General features: G+C 48.0%; 1 protein-coding gene across 1 annotated transcript in view; it reads right to left on the bottom strand.

The window, feature by feature from the left end:
• Positions 1-16,900, bottom strand: part of LOC138528710 (uncharacterized) — a gene marked incomplete at its 3' end in the record, with an annotated part of 59,504 nt that overhangs the window by 24,245 nt on the left and 18,359 nt on the right. Inside the window, 1 exon segment of the mRNA XM_069640565.1 lies at positions 4,347-4,466. Coding sequence (XP_069496666.1) covers positions 4,347-4,466 — 120 coding nt within the window.

Raw genomic sequence — 16,900 nt, 5'->3', positions numbered from 1 at the left:
AGAAATGTGTGAGGAAACAGAAAGTGAGGGGTCAAAAATGACACCCAAGTTATGAGCAGGTGAACAAAAGGAAGACAGTGAAGGAGAAAGAAAAGCCAGGAGAATCGTAGTGGCCAGAAAGAATAGAATCTCACTTTCCAAGGGATTAAGATGAAGAAAGTGAGAAGACATCCCATTTTGAACAGCTGAGAGACAGTTAGAAACAATAGAATGCAGAGTGTCATCAAAACAATCAAAAGGTCAGACCATCTGGGTAACATCAGCATGAATATGATCAGAAAGAACAGAATGGGGGCAGAGCAGAGCGAGAAAAGAAAAACACAGGATCAAGGACGATCCTTTGAGAACGCAATCAAGAAGAGGGTGAGTCAGGGAAGGGTGTGGAGCCCACATTACCGAGTAAGAGCGCTCTGAAAGATAGCAGAGAAACGTATGCCAATTAGTTAAAATGCTGAGCAACATTAAACAGAGACACATTAACCAGGTCCCTTCTACAGTATTTTGTTTCTTTGGGGATGGTTTCTCCGGTCGAAACAGTAAAGTGCATAATCTAAGTCCTTAATGTGCAAGTCACACTTTATGAAGCTTATTAAAGCACAGTGGGGGCCGTTACATTTCAGAGTTCATAGGAAAGATTTCACTTGAAGCAACTTTTCCTCCATAGTCCGTGGACCCCCAAACTTTTTGCTTTCGTTTTGACACCGTGTCCTGTCTTTCTGTTGTGAAGTGAACCTTTTCCCACTTGTCATGGGTAACTGACTAGTCCTTCAGACGGTCAGTACTGGGAAACTCTTACCCTTTTTCTTCTTACATGGTATATATTTTGGATAACATTTTCATATTGCACAATGCATCTTCCAATGCGGGGCAATGTGGATACTTTTGTATCACCCTAGTTTTACTCTCAAAGGATTTTTTGGTTATCTACAAACGTGCCTAAAGACAAGCTGGTGGCAGAAAATACTCTTTCACAATGTTTACTGTATTTTTCTTTAGCCTTCTCACGTTTACCGCATTTGGCTACTGACTGTTGCTCGTACAAGGTTTTTTGTTTGCTCTTTGCACATTATGTCCTTTGGCCTTCTTCCTCCCTCGTCACGTCAGGTCAAAAAATGCGTTTATTGTCATGCATGTGCCTGGGAAAGCAGTGCTTTTGGTTGGCTAGTGCAGGCCATGTGGGTTGTAAGCAAGGAAGTGTCTTGGGACTGGCTGATCCCAATCCACAAACTTGTTTAAGTATGTTTAGAGTATATGCCTGCATTTCATCAACAGTGTTCCCTGATTGGACAACTGCTGGGGTGTGTGTGAGGGCAGATCTTCCATTGGTTGGTCTTAGTTTCTGTGCTTACCTGGAATTTAGGATAAGAAGAGGAGTCCTACAGCCATTCCCCAGAGATCTGATGAGGAGCCAAGTATCCTGCACAGCCATAAAACTTGTGGACCAATCCCGAGCAGGCCTGGCCACCAACATTTATTGCAGTCATAGTGGAGCCCTGTCTGGCTACTGATCTAAGAAGACCTTTGTTGGTGCTTCAGCCCTGTGGAATAGTGAGCAGTCTCGCACAGTGTCCTCCTCAGCGCGCGCCCCTGAGGGATTTCTGCGCACATTTCCATGAATCGGGCCCTAAAGCGCAGCATGCACATTACTTACAATAGGGCAACTCAAGCAGTCCGTACACTTTTACCTATTGTGAGCGTGACTGGTGTACGCAACTACTACCGGCACACACGTGTGCAGATGTACGGCTAGAAAGCATGTTTATACCTGTTCAATGTGTTATAGATCACATGGACAGCAAGTGTCTTTGTTTATTATCTTTGATGTAGGATCTTTCAAGAACATCTAATAACTACCAGTTCTATTGTTTATATGTGCAGTGGCACGCTCGTGTTTGGACACATGCCACCTAATACATCATTTTTCTTTATAGGGTCCAGATATATATATATATATATATATATATATATGGTAGGACATTTAATGTGAGTGCACCTGCGTCACACTGTGCATGCATCTTGGCACATTCCGTAGCACCCACACTCGGGGTAATTGCCCATAGGGGCTTAACATACCAGGTGGGCATGCACTACATGGAGACCTGTTTGGAAGAGTCATAGAAACAAAATTGCGTTTGATAACTTAGGAAACTACAGTTACTCATGGAGACTGTTTTACTTTTCTCTTGCTTTGAACCCTCCAGGTCACCAACCCCTGGCATCCCCTGAGTAATTCATTCAACCTATGTATGCTGTTGTCATCTCTCGCAATAACCTTATGCCCTGTGTTATAATGTGTCTCATGTAAATATCAATATGTTGCTACGTAAGATGTGTGTCGTGTATGCATCAGTATGTTACTATGTAAGAGCCGTGAGAGGCTGCTAGTAATCCAAGTGCAATGTTTATGTACTAATTCGATTCCAGTGTCAGCCATTACTGCCTGAGAGTGGAGAGGGGCAGCGCTGGGGGTCTGTGCTTATATGTCTTAGAAATAAACACCTTCAAAGGTGTTCCTGTGTCGGTGGTTCCTTGTCACATTTGGAGACGAGGATTATAGAAGGATTAGAGACCCGCGGCCCCCACAGCGTGCCCTGCACAGCCCCAGGCCTTGCAGCGGCCAACGAGGGACAGCGATTCAGGTCCCACTCATGTTACCTGGTGTGCGATCGGGACCGGCTGTGTCCCAGGCTATCCGGCGGAGGTCCAAACAAGATGGACGCTGAAGTGAAAACCAAGGGCAGTATTGCATGAACCCCAAAGCGCATAGCGCGTATGCGCACCGCAGCTGAGGCCCAGTGGAAGCACCCAGGCAAGGACGCGCAAGTGCACTGGTTCACCTGGCCTAGACCAACAGGGCAAAGGCAGGCTGTGCATGCGCTGAACCCTGCGGTGGGCCCGGCAGGGCACTTTCCCCAAGAGAAACAAGGTGTAAGGGGAGACGAACATAAGGCGATCTGCTTTTCAAGCTAACAAGGGACTTGTATCTGGCACTAGTACAAGATTTATAAAGTGCACGTGTCGTGTTTGGGAACAAAGCGCTCGGAAGACGCTTCAGAACCAGACTAAGTCAAAGATAGACTAGAGAGCAGCAGCTGAACCACCACAAAGAAAGACACAATAAAAACACAAAAATAAAATCTACACGTGTGAACCAAGTGGCATACAATACAAAGCATTGTACAACCCTCTGAAATGGTAATGAGAGCGTTACCTGGCCCCACAGTTTTCATGGCATTCCCCTGCCCCCCTAAAGTAAAATGGGCACAATGGAGGAAAGGGTTTGTCCATTACATTAGGGCAGTATGTGGAAACTGATATTCAATGGACAGAAACGTGTCATTGCTGATGCATTTTCTGGGGTACGAGGGACAACGCATTTTCGATGCACTACCGATTTTACCAGGTAAAGGTGACGGTGACAATGTGAGTGGCCTAGACACTGAGTTAAGAAAATCAGATGTACATTTCAATCCCAAGACCAGCACAATCTTGGAGAGATACACTGTTGGCGTTTGTGTGCAAGTACAGGGTGACAGCGTCGCAGAATATTTAACGGCTTGGAGACGTTTGGCATCATCATGCAAATTTAAAGAGGCCTTTGATGAACACATGCGAGACCAGTTCATGATCCATTGTACCAGTAATAAGATAAGGGAGGAATTATGGTTGAAGAACGAGCCCACATTGGAGGAAGTTTTGGATAAAGCAAAAAGGGTTAACACTCGTTGGTATGCGTTGCAAGAATTACAGAGAAGGAACACAGTGAAGTCAAAGTTGAGGTTTTGAATGTGGCAGAATCTAAACAGGAGAGGAAAGGGAAGGAAAATAAGCTGTCAAGGATGAAATTGATGCCAAGTACAATAAAAGGAAGGGAGAGAGAAAAGAGGATGGCGACATCTATGCTTCAGAAGTGCGAGCAGTTCGCATTTTGCAGTTTAGTTGTCGTGTCTGGAGAGAAGGGCTATGCATGCCAAATGCAAGATGCACGGCCATTTTGCAAACTGCTGCAAGGACTATCAATTTAATCAAAGAAGGGTTTTGTTTGTAAACGATGAAGATGGACATGGGCCATCTGATGAAAAGGAGGTTTGCAATGTAGAGAATTTTGCGATTAATGTGGTTCAGGGTGCAGAGTTTAAGATTTCAAACACATATGTGATGTCTCTGTTATTTGAAGATGTTGAGCTCAAGAATAAATACAGACCCTGAATTTGACTGTCGGTAGTAAAGCAGTGCAGGACCCTAGGATTACTTTGGAATGAAAGAGTTAATGCTGTGACACGTACTCTTCCACCCTTCAGTTCTAATAGCTGCCATTTTGGACTGCAGGCCTCAGCAACACTTACCTGGTTTTGGCGTGCACTGAGTTCCACCGCAGGCGGTTTTCTCACAGCTCTCACCACTCCTGCATGGTTTTGTTGGCCCGCACGTTTCTGCACATATTCCTACTCCAGAATCAGCATTTCCTGAAACAAGAAAATGAATCAGAGCATGTTTCAATTCATACTTTTTCTAGTTATGCTTCAAACAAAATAGTTTTCTTGATGACAATGGAACACAGGCCCTGGGGACCGATTCATGGAAATGTGCACAGAAATACTGCAAGGGCCGTGCGCCGAGAAGGTCACTGCACAAGCCTGAGCGCAGAATAAAACATATGCGGACCCCATGTTTCTGGAATTTTTCCTGCAAAGTAACCATAATCGCAACCTCACCTTTGTTTGGTGTTCAGGGCTCTTATGCATCCCCGGGGCCCTGACCTCCCACACTGAATCCATCCCGGCTTCTATCTATCCTGAGCACTTGCCTCCGCTCACTCTCCACTCTGGAGGCTCACACTTGCATTACATTGCACTTCATTTGTTGCTCACCCCTGAGCACCCCAGCAGCTATCCCATTCACCCTCCATTCTGCACTTGCACGTTATGATCACTAGGCATAGTAGGTTTGTCTCTGCCTGTATTTATATATTTTTTATTTCGATCGATTTAACATTCCCATTTCTCAGCCCTGTTGCCCTGTGGGCGCTTTGAAACGGGATTTTCTTCCTGCATAAGTGTCTAACAAGCAAACAAAACGTCCCCTTCATTCCAACAGTCCAGCTTTCAAGACCTGCATAGGAGTATTGCACTCATGCATGTAGCAAACACATGCTGCAAAGGGGGAATGCACTCATGCATATAGCAAACACATGCTGAATGGGGAAAATGCACTCATGCATGTAGCAAACACATGCTGCACGGGAGGAAATACACTCATGAATGGGCCAACACATGCTGCATAGGGGGATGCACTCATGCATGTAGCAACACCTGCTGCAAAAGGGAAATGCATTCATGCATGTTGCAGCACATGCTGCATAGGGGGATACACTCATGCATGTAGCAACACATGCTGCATAGGGGGGATACACTCATGCATGTTGCAACACATGCAGCATAGGGGGATGCACTCATGCATGTTGCAACACATGCTGCATAGGGGGGATACACTCATGCATGTAGCAACACATGCTGCATAGGGGGATGCACTCATGCATGTAGCAACACATGCTGCAAAAGAGAAATGCATGCATGCATGTAGCAACACATGCTGCATAGGGGGGATACACTCATGCATGTTGCAACACATGTAGCATAGGGGCAATGCACTCATGCATGTAGCAACACATGAAGCATAGGGTGATGCACTCATGCATGTAGCAACACATGCAGCATAGGGGGGATACACTCATGCATGTAGCAACACATGCTGCATAGGGGGATGCACTCATGCATGTAGCAACACATGCTGCAAAAGAGAAATGCATGCATGCATGTAGCAACACATGCTGCATAGGGGGGATACACTCATGCATGTTGCAACACATGTAGCATAGGGGCAATGCACTCATGCATGTAGCAACACATGAAGCATAGGGTGATGCACTCATGCATGTAGCAACACATGCAGCATAGGGGGGATACACTCATGCATGTAGCAACACATGCTGCATAGGGGGATGCACTCATGCATGTAGCAACACATGCTGCATAGGGGGGATGCACTCATGCATGTAGCAACACATGCTGCATAGGGGGATGCACTCATGCATGTAGCAACACATGCTGCATAGGGGGATACACTAATGCATGTTGCAACACATGCAGCATAGGGGTAATGCACTCATGCATGATGCAACACATGCTGAATAGGGGGATACACTCATGCATGTTGCAACACATGCTGCATAGGGGGATACACTCATGCATGTAGCAACACATGCTGCATAGGGGGGATACACTCATGCATGTAGCAACACATTCTGCATAGGGGGGATACACTCATGCATGTAGCAACACGTGCTGCATGGGGGGATACACTCATGCATGTTGCAACACATGCAGCATAGGGGTAATGCACTCATGCATGTAGCAACACATGAAGCATTGGGTGATGCACTCATGCATGTAGCAACACATGCAGCATAGGGGGGAAACACTCATGCATGTAGCAACACATGCTGCATAGGGGGATGCACTCATGCATGTAGCAACACATGCTGCAAAAGGGAAATGCATGCATGCATGTAGCAACACATGATGCAAAGGGGGAATGCACTCATGCATGTAGCAACACATGCTGCATAGGGGGGATACACTCATGCATGTTGCAACACATGCAGCATAGGGGTAATGCACTCATGCATGTAGCAACACATGAAGCATAGGGTGATGCACTCATGCATGTAGCAACACATGCAGCATAGGGGGGATACACTCATGCATGTAGCAACACATGCTGCAGAGGGGAAATGCATGCATGCATGTAGCAACACATGCTGCATAGGGGGATACACTCATGCATGTAGCAACACATGCTGCATAGGGGGATACACTCATGCATGTTGCAACACATGCAGCATAGGGGTAATGCACTCATGCATGTAGCAACACATGCAGCCTAGGGGGATGCACTCATGCATGTAGCAACACATGCTGCATAGGGGGATACACTCATGCATGTAGCAACACATGCTGCATAGGGGGATACACTCATGCATGCAGCAACACATGCTGCATAGGGGGATACACTCATGCATGTAGCAACACATGCTGCATAGGGGGATACACTCATGCATGTTGCAACACATGCAGCATAGGGGTAATGCACTCATGCATGTAGCAACACATGCAGCATAGGGGATGCACTCATGCATGTAGCAACACATGCTGCATAGGGGGATACACTCATGCATGTAGCAACACATGCTGCATAGGGGGATACACTCATGCATGTAGCAACACATGCTGCAAAGGGGAAATGCATGCATGCATGTAGCAACACATGCTGCAAAGGGGTAATGCACTCATGCATGTAGCAACACATGCTGCAAAAGGGAAATGCATGCATGCATGTTGCAACACATGCAGCATAGGGGTAATGCATTCATGCATGTAGCAACACATGCTGCATAGGGGGATGCACTCATGCATAGGGGGATACACTCATGCATGTAGCAACACATGCTGCAAAGGGGAAATGCATGCATGCATGTAGCAACACATGCTGCAAAGGGGAAATGCACTCATGCATGTAGCAACACATGCTGCATAGGGGGATACACTCATGCATGTTGCAACACATGCAGCATAGGGGTAATGCACTCATGCATGTAGCAACGCATGAAGCATAGGGTGATGCACTCATGCATGTTGCAACACATGCTGCAAAAGGGAAATGCATGCATGCATGTAGCAACACATGCTGCATAGGGGGGATACACTCATGCATGTTGCAACACATGCAGCATAGGGGTAATGCACTCATGCATGTAGCAACACATGAAGCATAGGGTGATGCACTCATGCATGTAGCAACACATGCAGCATAGGGGGATACACTCATGCATGTAGCAACACATGCTGCATAGGGGGATGCACTCATGCATGTTGCAACACATGCTGCATAGGGGGATACACTCATGCATGTAGCAACACATGCTGCATAGGGAGATACACTCATGCATGTAGCAACACATGCTGCATGGGGGATGCACTCATGCATGTTGCAACACATGCTGCGTGGGGGGATACACTCATGCATGTAGCAGCACATGCTGCATAGGGGGATACACTCATGCATGTAGCAACACATGCTGCATAGGGGGGATACACTCATGCATGTAGCAACACATGCTGCATAGGGGGGATACACTCATGCATGTAGCAACACATGCTGCATGGGGGGATGCAATCATGCATTTTGTAACACATGCTGCATAGGGGGATACACTCATGCATGTTGCAACACATGCAGCATAGGGGTAATGCACTCATGCATGTAGCAACACATGCTGCATAGGGGGATACACTCATGCATGTAGCAACACATGCTGCATGGGGATGCACTCATGCATGTAGCAACACATGCTGCATAGGGGGATGCACTCATGCATGTAGCAACACATGCAGCATAGGGGTAATGCACTCATGCATGTAGCAACACATGCTGCAAAAGGGAAATGCATGCATGCATGTTGCAACACATGCAGCATAGGGGTAATGCATTCATGCATGTAGCAACACATGCTGCATAGGGGGGATGCACTCATGCATTGGGGGATACACTCATGCATGTAGCAACACATGCTGCAAAGGGGAAATGCATGCATGCATGTAGCAACACATGCTGCAAAGGGGAAATGCACTAATGCATGTAGCAACACACGCTGCATGGGGGGATACACTCATGCATGTTGCAACACATGCAGCATAGGGGTAATGCACTCATGCATGTAGCAACACATGAAGCATAGGGTGATGCACTCATGCATGTAGCAACACATGCAGCATAGGGGGGATACACTCATGCATGTAGCAACACATGCTGCATAGGGGGATGCACTCATGCATGTTGCAACACATGCTGCAAAAAGGAAATGCATGCGTGCATGTAGCAACACATGCTGCATGGGGGGGATACACTCATGCATGTTGCAACACATGCAGCATAGGGGTAATGCACTCGTGCATGTAGCAACCCATGAAGCATAGGGTGATGCACTCATCCATGTAGCAACACATGCAGCATAGGGGGGGATACACTCATGCATGTAGCAACACATGCTGCAAAAGGGAAATGCATGCATGCATGTAGCAACACATGTTGCATAGGGGGATACACTCATGCATGTAGCAACACATGCTGCATAGGGGGATACACTCATGCATGTAGCGACACATGCTGCATGGGGGGATGCACTCATGCATGTAGCAACACATGCTGCATAGGGGGGATGCACTCATGCATGTAGCAACACATGCTGCAAAAGGGAAATGCATGCATGTTGCAACACATGCAGCATGGGGGTAATGCACTCATGCATGTAGCAACACATGCTGCATAGGGGGATGCACTCATGCATGTAGCAACACATGCTGCATAGGGGGGATGCACTCATGCATGTAGCAACACATGCTGCATAGGGGGATGCACTCATGCATGTAGCAACACATGCTGCATGGGGGGATGCACTCATGCATGTAGCAACACATGCAGCATAGGGGTAATGCACTCATGCATGTAGCAACACATGAAGCATAGGGGGATGCACTCATGCATGTAGCAACACATGCAGCATAGGGGGGATACACTCATGCATGTAGCAACACATGCTGCATAGGGGGATGCACTCATGCATGTTGCAACACATGCTGCAAAAAGGAAATGCATGCGTGCATGTAGCAACACATGCTGCATAGGGGGGATACACTCATGCATGTTGCAACACATGCAGCATAGGGGTAATGCACTCGTGCATGTAGCAACACATGAAGCATAGGGTGATGCACTCATCCATGTAGCAACACATGCAGCATAGGGGGGGATACACTCATGCATGTAGCAACACATGCTGCAAAAGGGAAATGCATGCATGCATGTAGCAACACATGTTGCATAGGGGGATACACTCATGCATGTAGCAACACATGCTGCATAGGGGGATACACTCATGCATGTAGCGACACATGCTGCATGGGGGGATGCACTCATGCATGTAGCAACACATGCTGCATAGGGGGGGTGCACTCATGCATGTAGCAACACATGCTGCAAAAGGGAAATGCATGCATGTTGCAACACATGCAGCATGGGGGTAATGCACTCATGCATGTAGCAACACATGCTGCATAGGGGGATGCACTCATGCATGTAGCAACACATGCTGCATAGGGGGGATGCACTCATGCATGTTGCAACACATGCAGCATAGGGGTAATGCACTCATGCATGTAGCAACACATGAAGCATAGGGTGATGCACTCATGCATGTAGCAACACATGCAGCATAGGGGGGATACACTCATGCATGTAGCAACACATGCTGCATAGGGGGATGCACTCATGCATGTTGCAACACATGCTGCAAAAAGGAAATGCATGCGTGCATGTAGCAACACATGCTGCATAGGGGGGATACACTCATGCATGTTGCAACACATGCAGCATAGGGGTAATGCACTCGTGCATGTAGCAACCCATGAAGCATAGGGTGATGCACTCATCCATGTAGCAACACATGCAGCATAGGGGGGGATACACTCATGCATGTAGCAACACATGCTGCATAGGGGGGATGCACTCATGCATGTAGCAACACATGCTGCATAGGGGGGATGCACTCATGCATGTAGCAACACATGCTGCAAAAGGGAAATGCATGCATGTTGCAACACATGCAGCATGGGGGTAATGCACTCATGCATGTAGCAACACATGCTGCATAGGGGGATGCACTCATGCATGTAGCAACACATGCTGCATAGGGGGGATGCACTCATGCATGTAGCAACACATGCTGCATAGGGGGATGCACTCATGCATGTAGCAACACATGCTGCATGGGGGGATGCACTCATGCATGTAGCAACACATGCAGCATAGGGATAATGCACTCATGCATGTAGCAACACATGAAGCATAGGGGGATGCACTCATGCATGTAGCAACACATGCAGCATAGGGGGGATACACTCATGCATGTAGCAACACATGCTGCATAGGGGGATGCACTCATGCATGTTGCAACACATGCTGCAAAAAGGAAATGCATGCGTGCATGTAGCAACACATGCTGCATAGGGGGGATACACTCATGCATGTTGCAACACATGCAGCATAGGGGTAATGCACTCGTGCATGTAGCAACCCATGAAGCATAGGGTGATGCACTCATCCATGTAGCAACACATGCAGCATAGGGGGGATACACTCATGCATGTAGCAACACATGCTGCAAAAGGGAAATGCATGCATGCATGTAGCAACACATGTTGCATAGGGGGATACACTCATGCATGTAGCAACACATGCTGCATAGGGGGATACACTCATGCATGTAGCGACACATGCTGCATGGGGGGATGCACTCATGCATGTAGCAACACATGCTGCATAGGGGGGACGCACTCATGCATGTAGCAACACATGCTGCAAAAGGGAAATGCATGCATGTTGCAACACATGCAGCATGGGGGTAATGCACTCATGCATGTAGCAACACATGCTGCATAGGGGGATGCACTCATGCATGTAGCAACACATGCTGCATAGGGGGGATGCACTCATGCATGTAGCAACACATGCTGCATAGGGGGATGCACTCATGCATGTAGCAACACATGCTGCATGGGGGGATGCACTCATGCATGTAGCAACACATGCAGCATAGGGGTAATGCACTCATGCATGTAGCAACACATGAAGCATAGGGGGATGCACTCATGCATGTAGCAACACATGCAGCATAGGGGGGATACACTCATGCATGTAGCAACACATGCTGCATAGGGGGATGCACTCATGCATGTTGCAACACATGCTGCAAAAAAGGAAATGCATGCGTGCATGTAGCAACACATGCTGCATAGGGGGGATACACTCATGCATGTTGCAACACATGCAGCATAGGGGTAATGCACTCGTGCATGTAGCAACACATGAAGCATAGGGTGATGCACTCATCCATGTAGCAACACATGCAGCATAGGGGGGGGTACACTCATGCATGTAGCAACACATGCTGCAAAAGGGAAATGCATGCATGCATGTAGCAACACATGTTGCATAGGGGGATACACTCATGCATGTAGCAACACATGCTGCATAAGGGGATACACTCATGCATGTAGCGACACATGCTGCATGGGGGGATGCACTCATGCATGTAGCAACACATGCTGCATAGGGGGGGTGCACTCATGCATGTAGCAACACATGCTGCAAAAGGGAAATGCATGCATGTTGCAACACATGCAGCATGGGGGTAATGCACTCATGCATGTAGCAACACATGCTGCATAGGGGGATGCACTCATGCATGTAGCAACACATGCTGCATAGGGGGGATGCACTCATGCATGTAGCAACACATGCTGCATAGGGGGATGCACTCATGCATGTAGCAACACATGCTGCATGGGGGGATGCACTCATGCATGTAGCAACACATGCAGCATAGGGGTGATGCACTCATGCATGTAGCAACACATGCCACATAGGGGGATGCACTCATGCATGTAGCAACACATGCTGCATGGGGGGATGCACTCATGCATGTAGCAACACATGCTGCATAGGGGGATACACTCATGCATGTAGCAACACATGCTGCATGGGGGATGCACTCATGCATGTAGCAACACATGCCGCATAGGGGGGATGCACTCATGCATGTAGCAACACGTGCAGCATATGGGGGATGCACTCATGCATGTAGCAACACATGCAGCATAGGGGGATGCACTCATGCATGTAGCAACACATGCAGCATAGGGGGATGCACTCATGCATGTAGCAACACATGCAGCATAGGGGGGATGCACTCATGCATGTAGCAACACATGCAGCATAGGGGGGATGCACTCATGCATGTAGCAACACATGCAGCATAGGGGGGATGCACTCATGCATGTAGCAACACATGCTGCGTGGGGGGATGCACTCATGCATGTTGCAACACATGCTGCGTGGGGGGATACACTCATGCATGTAGCAACACATGCTGCATAGGGGGATACACTCATGCATGTAGCAACACATGCTGCATAGGGGGATACACTCATGCATGTAGCAACACATGCTGCATGGGGGGATGCACTCATGCATGTTGTAACACATGCTGCATAGGGGGATACACTCATGCATGTAGCAACACATGCTGCATAGGGGGGATACACTCATGCATGTTGCAACACATGCAGCATAGGGGTAATGCACTCATGCATGTAGCAACACATGCTGCGAAAGGGAAATGCATGCATGCATGTTGCAACACATGCTGCATAGGGGTAATGCACTCATGCATGTAGCAACACATGCTGCATAGGGGGATACACTCATGCATGTAGCAACACATGCTGCATGGGGGGATGCACTCATGCATGTAGCAACACATGCTGCATAGGGGGATGCACTCATGCATGTAGCAACACATGCTGCAAAAGGGAAATGCATGCATGTTGCAACACATGCAGCATATGGGTAATGCACTCATGCATGTAGCAACACATGCTGCATAGGGGGATGCACTCATGCATGTAGCAACACATGCTGCATAGGGGATGCACTCATGCATGTAGCAACACATGCAGCATAGGGGGATGCACTCATGCATGTAGCAACACATGCTGCATAGGGGGATACACTCATGCATATAGCAACACATGCAGCATAGGGGGCTGCACTCATGCATGTAGCAACACATGCTGCATAGGGGGGATACACTCATGCATGTTGCAACACATGCAGCATAGGGGTAATGCACTCATGCATGTAGCAACACATGCTGCAAAAGGGAAATGCATTCATGCATGTAGCAACACATGCTGCATAGGGGGATGCACTCATGCATGTAGCAACACATGCTGCATAGGGTAATGCACTCATGCATGTAGCAACACATGCTGCAAAAGGGAAATGCATGCATGCATGTTGCAACACATGCAGCATAGGGGTAATGCACTCATGCATGTAGCAACACATGCTGCATAGGGGGATGCACTCATGCATGTAGCAACACATGCTGCATAGGGGGATGCACTCATGCATGTAGCAACACATGCTGCAAAAGGGAAATGCATGCATGCATGTTGCAGCACATGCTGCATAGGGGGATACACTCATGCATGTAGCAACACATGCTGCATAGGGGGATACACTCATGCATGTAGCAACACATGCTGCATAGGGTAATGCACTCATGCATGTAGCAACACATGCTGCAAAAGGGAAATGCATGCATGTTGCAACACATGCTGCATAGGGGGATGCACTCATGCATGTAGCGACACATGCAGCATAGGGTGATGCACTCATGCATGTAGCGACACATGCAGCATAGGGGGATACACTCATGCATGCAGCAACACATGCTGCATGGGGGGGTGCACTCATGCATGTAGCAGCACATGCTGCAAAAGGGAAATGCATGCATGCATGTAGCAACAAATGCTGCATAGGGGGATACACTCATGCATGTAGCAACACATGCTGCATAGGGTAATGCACTCATGCATGTAGCAACACATGCTGCAAAAGGGAAATGCATGCATGCATGTTGCAACACATGCAGCATGGGGGTAATGCACTCATGCATGTAGCAACACATGCTGCATAGGGGGATGCACTCATGCATGTAGCAACACATGCTGCATAGGGGGGATGCACTCATGCATGTGGCAACACATGCTGCGTAGGGGGGATACACTCATGCATGTAGCAACACATGCTGCATAGGGGGGATGCACTCATGCATGTAGCAACACATGCTGCATAGGGGGATGCACTCATGCATGTAGCAACACATGCTGCAAAAGGGAAATGCATGCATGCATGTTGCAACACATGCAGCATAGGGGTAATGCACTCATGCATGTAGCAACACATGCAGCATAGGGGGATACAGGCATGCATGTAGCAACACATGCTGCATAGGGGGATGCACTCATGCATGTAGCAACACATGCTGCAGAGGGGGATGCACTCATGCATGTAGCAACACATGCTGCATAGGGGGGATACACTCATCCATGTTGCAACACATGCAGCATAGGGGTAATGCACTCATGCATGTAGCAACACATGAAGCATAGGGTGATGCACTCATGCATGTAGCAACACATGCAGCATAGGGGGGATACACTCATGCATGTAGCAACACATGCTGCATAGGGGGATACACTCATGCATGTAGCAACACATGCTGCATAGGGTAATGCACTCATGCATGTAGCAACACATGCTGCAAAAGGGAAATGCATGCATGCATGTTGCAACACATGCAGCATAGGGGTAATGCACTCATGCATGTAGCAACACATGCTGCATAGGGGGATGCACTCATGCATGTAGCAACACATGCTTCATAGGGGGGATGCACTCATGCATGTAGCAACACATGCTGCAAAAGGGAAATGCATGCATGCATGTTGCAACACATGCTGCATAGGGGGATGCACTCATGCATGTAGCAACACATGCTGCATAGGGGGATACACTCATGCATGTAGCAACACATGCTGCATAGGGGGATACACTCATGCATGTAGCAACACATGCTGCATAGGGGGGATACACTCATGCATGTAGCAACACATGCTGCATAGGGGGATGCACTCATGCATGTAGCAACACATGCAGCATAGGGGATACACTAATGCATGTTGCAACACATGCAGCATAGGGGTAATGCACTCATGCATGTAGCAACACATGCTGCATAGGGGGGATACACTCATGCATGTAGCAACACATGCTGCATAGGGGGATGCACTCATGCATGTAGCAACACATGCAGCATGGGGGGATACACTTATGCATGTTGCAACACATGCAGCATAGGGGTAATGCACTCATGCATGTTGCAACACATGCTGCATAGGGGGATACACTCATGCATGTTGCAACACATGCAGCATAGGGGTAATGCACTCATGCATGTAGCAACACATGCTGCATAGGGGGATACACTCATGCATGTAGCAACACATGCCGCATAGGGGGATGCACTCATGCATGTAGCAACACATGCTGCATAGGGGGATACACTCATGCATGTAGCAACACATGCAGCATAGGGGGCTGCACTCATGCATGTAGCAACACATGCTTCATAGGGGGGATGCACTCATGCATGTAGCAACACATGCTGCAAAAGAGAAATGCATGCATGCATGCTGCAACACATGCTGCATAGGGGGATGCACTCATGCATGTAGCAACACATGCTGCATAGGGGGATACACTCATGCATGTAGCAACACATGCTGCATAGGGGGGATACACTCATGCATGTGGCAACACATGCTGCATAGGGGGATACACTCATGCATGTAGCAACACATGCTGCATAGGGGGATGCACTCATGCATGTAGCAACACATGCATCATAGGGGGATACACTTATGCATGTTGCAACACATGCAGCATAGGGGTAATGCACTCATGCATGTTGCAACACATGCTGCATAGGGGGATACACTTATGCATGTTGCAACACATGCAGCATAGGGGTAATGCACTCATGCATGTAGCAACACATACTGCATAGGGGGATACACTCATGCATGTAGCAACACATGCAGCATAGGGGGATGCACTCATGCATGTAGCAACACATGCTGCATAGGGGGATACACTCATGCATGTAGCAACACATGCAGCATAGGGGGATGCACTCATGCATGTAGCAACACATGCTGCATAGGGGATACACTAATGCATGTAGCAACACATGCTGCATAGGGGGATGCACTCATGCATGTAGCAACACATGCTGCATAGGGGGATACACTCATGCATGTAGCAACACATGCTTCATAGGGGGGATGCACTCATGCATGTAGCAACACATGCTGCA

The sequence above is a fragment of the Ambystoma mexicanum genome, chromosome 7q, assembly GCF_040938575.1.
Source record: "Ambystoma mexicanum isolate Mex_15411 chromosome 7q, UKY_AmexF1_1, whole genome shotgun sequence".
Lineage (NCBI taxonomy): Eukaryota > Metazoa > Chordata > Amphibia > Caudata > Ambystomatidae > Ambystoma > Ambystoma mexicanum.
Note: the sequence above shows the minus strand (reverse complement) of the source record. Positions and strands in the feature narration are given on the sequence as shown.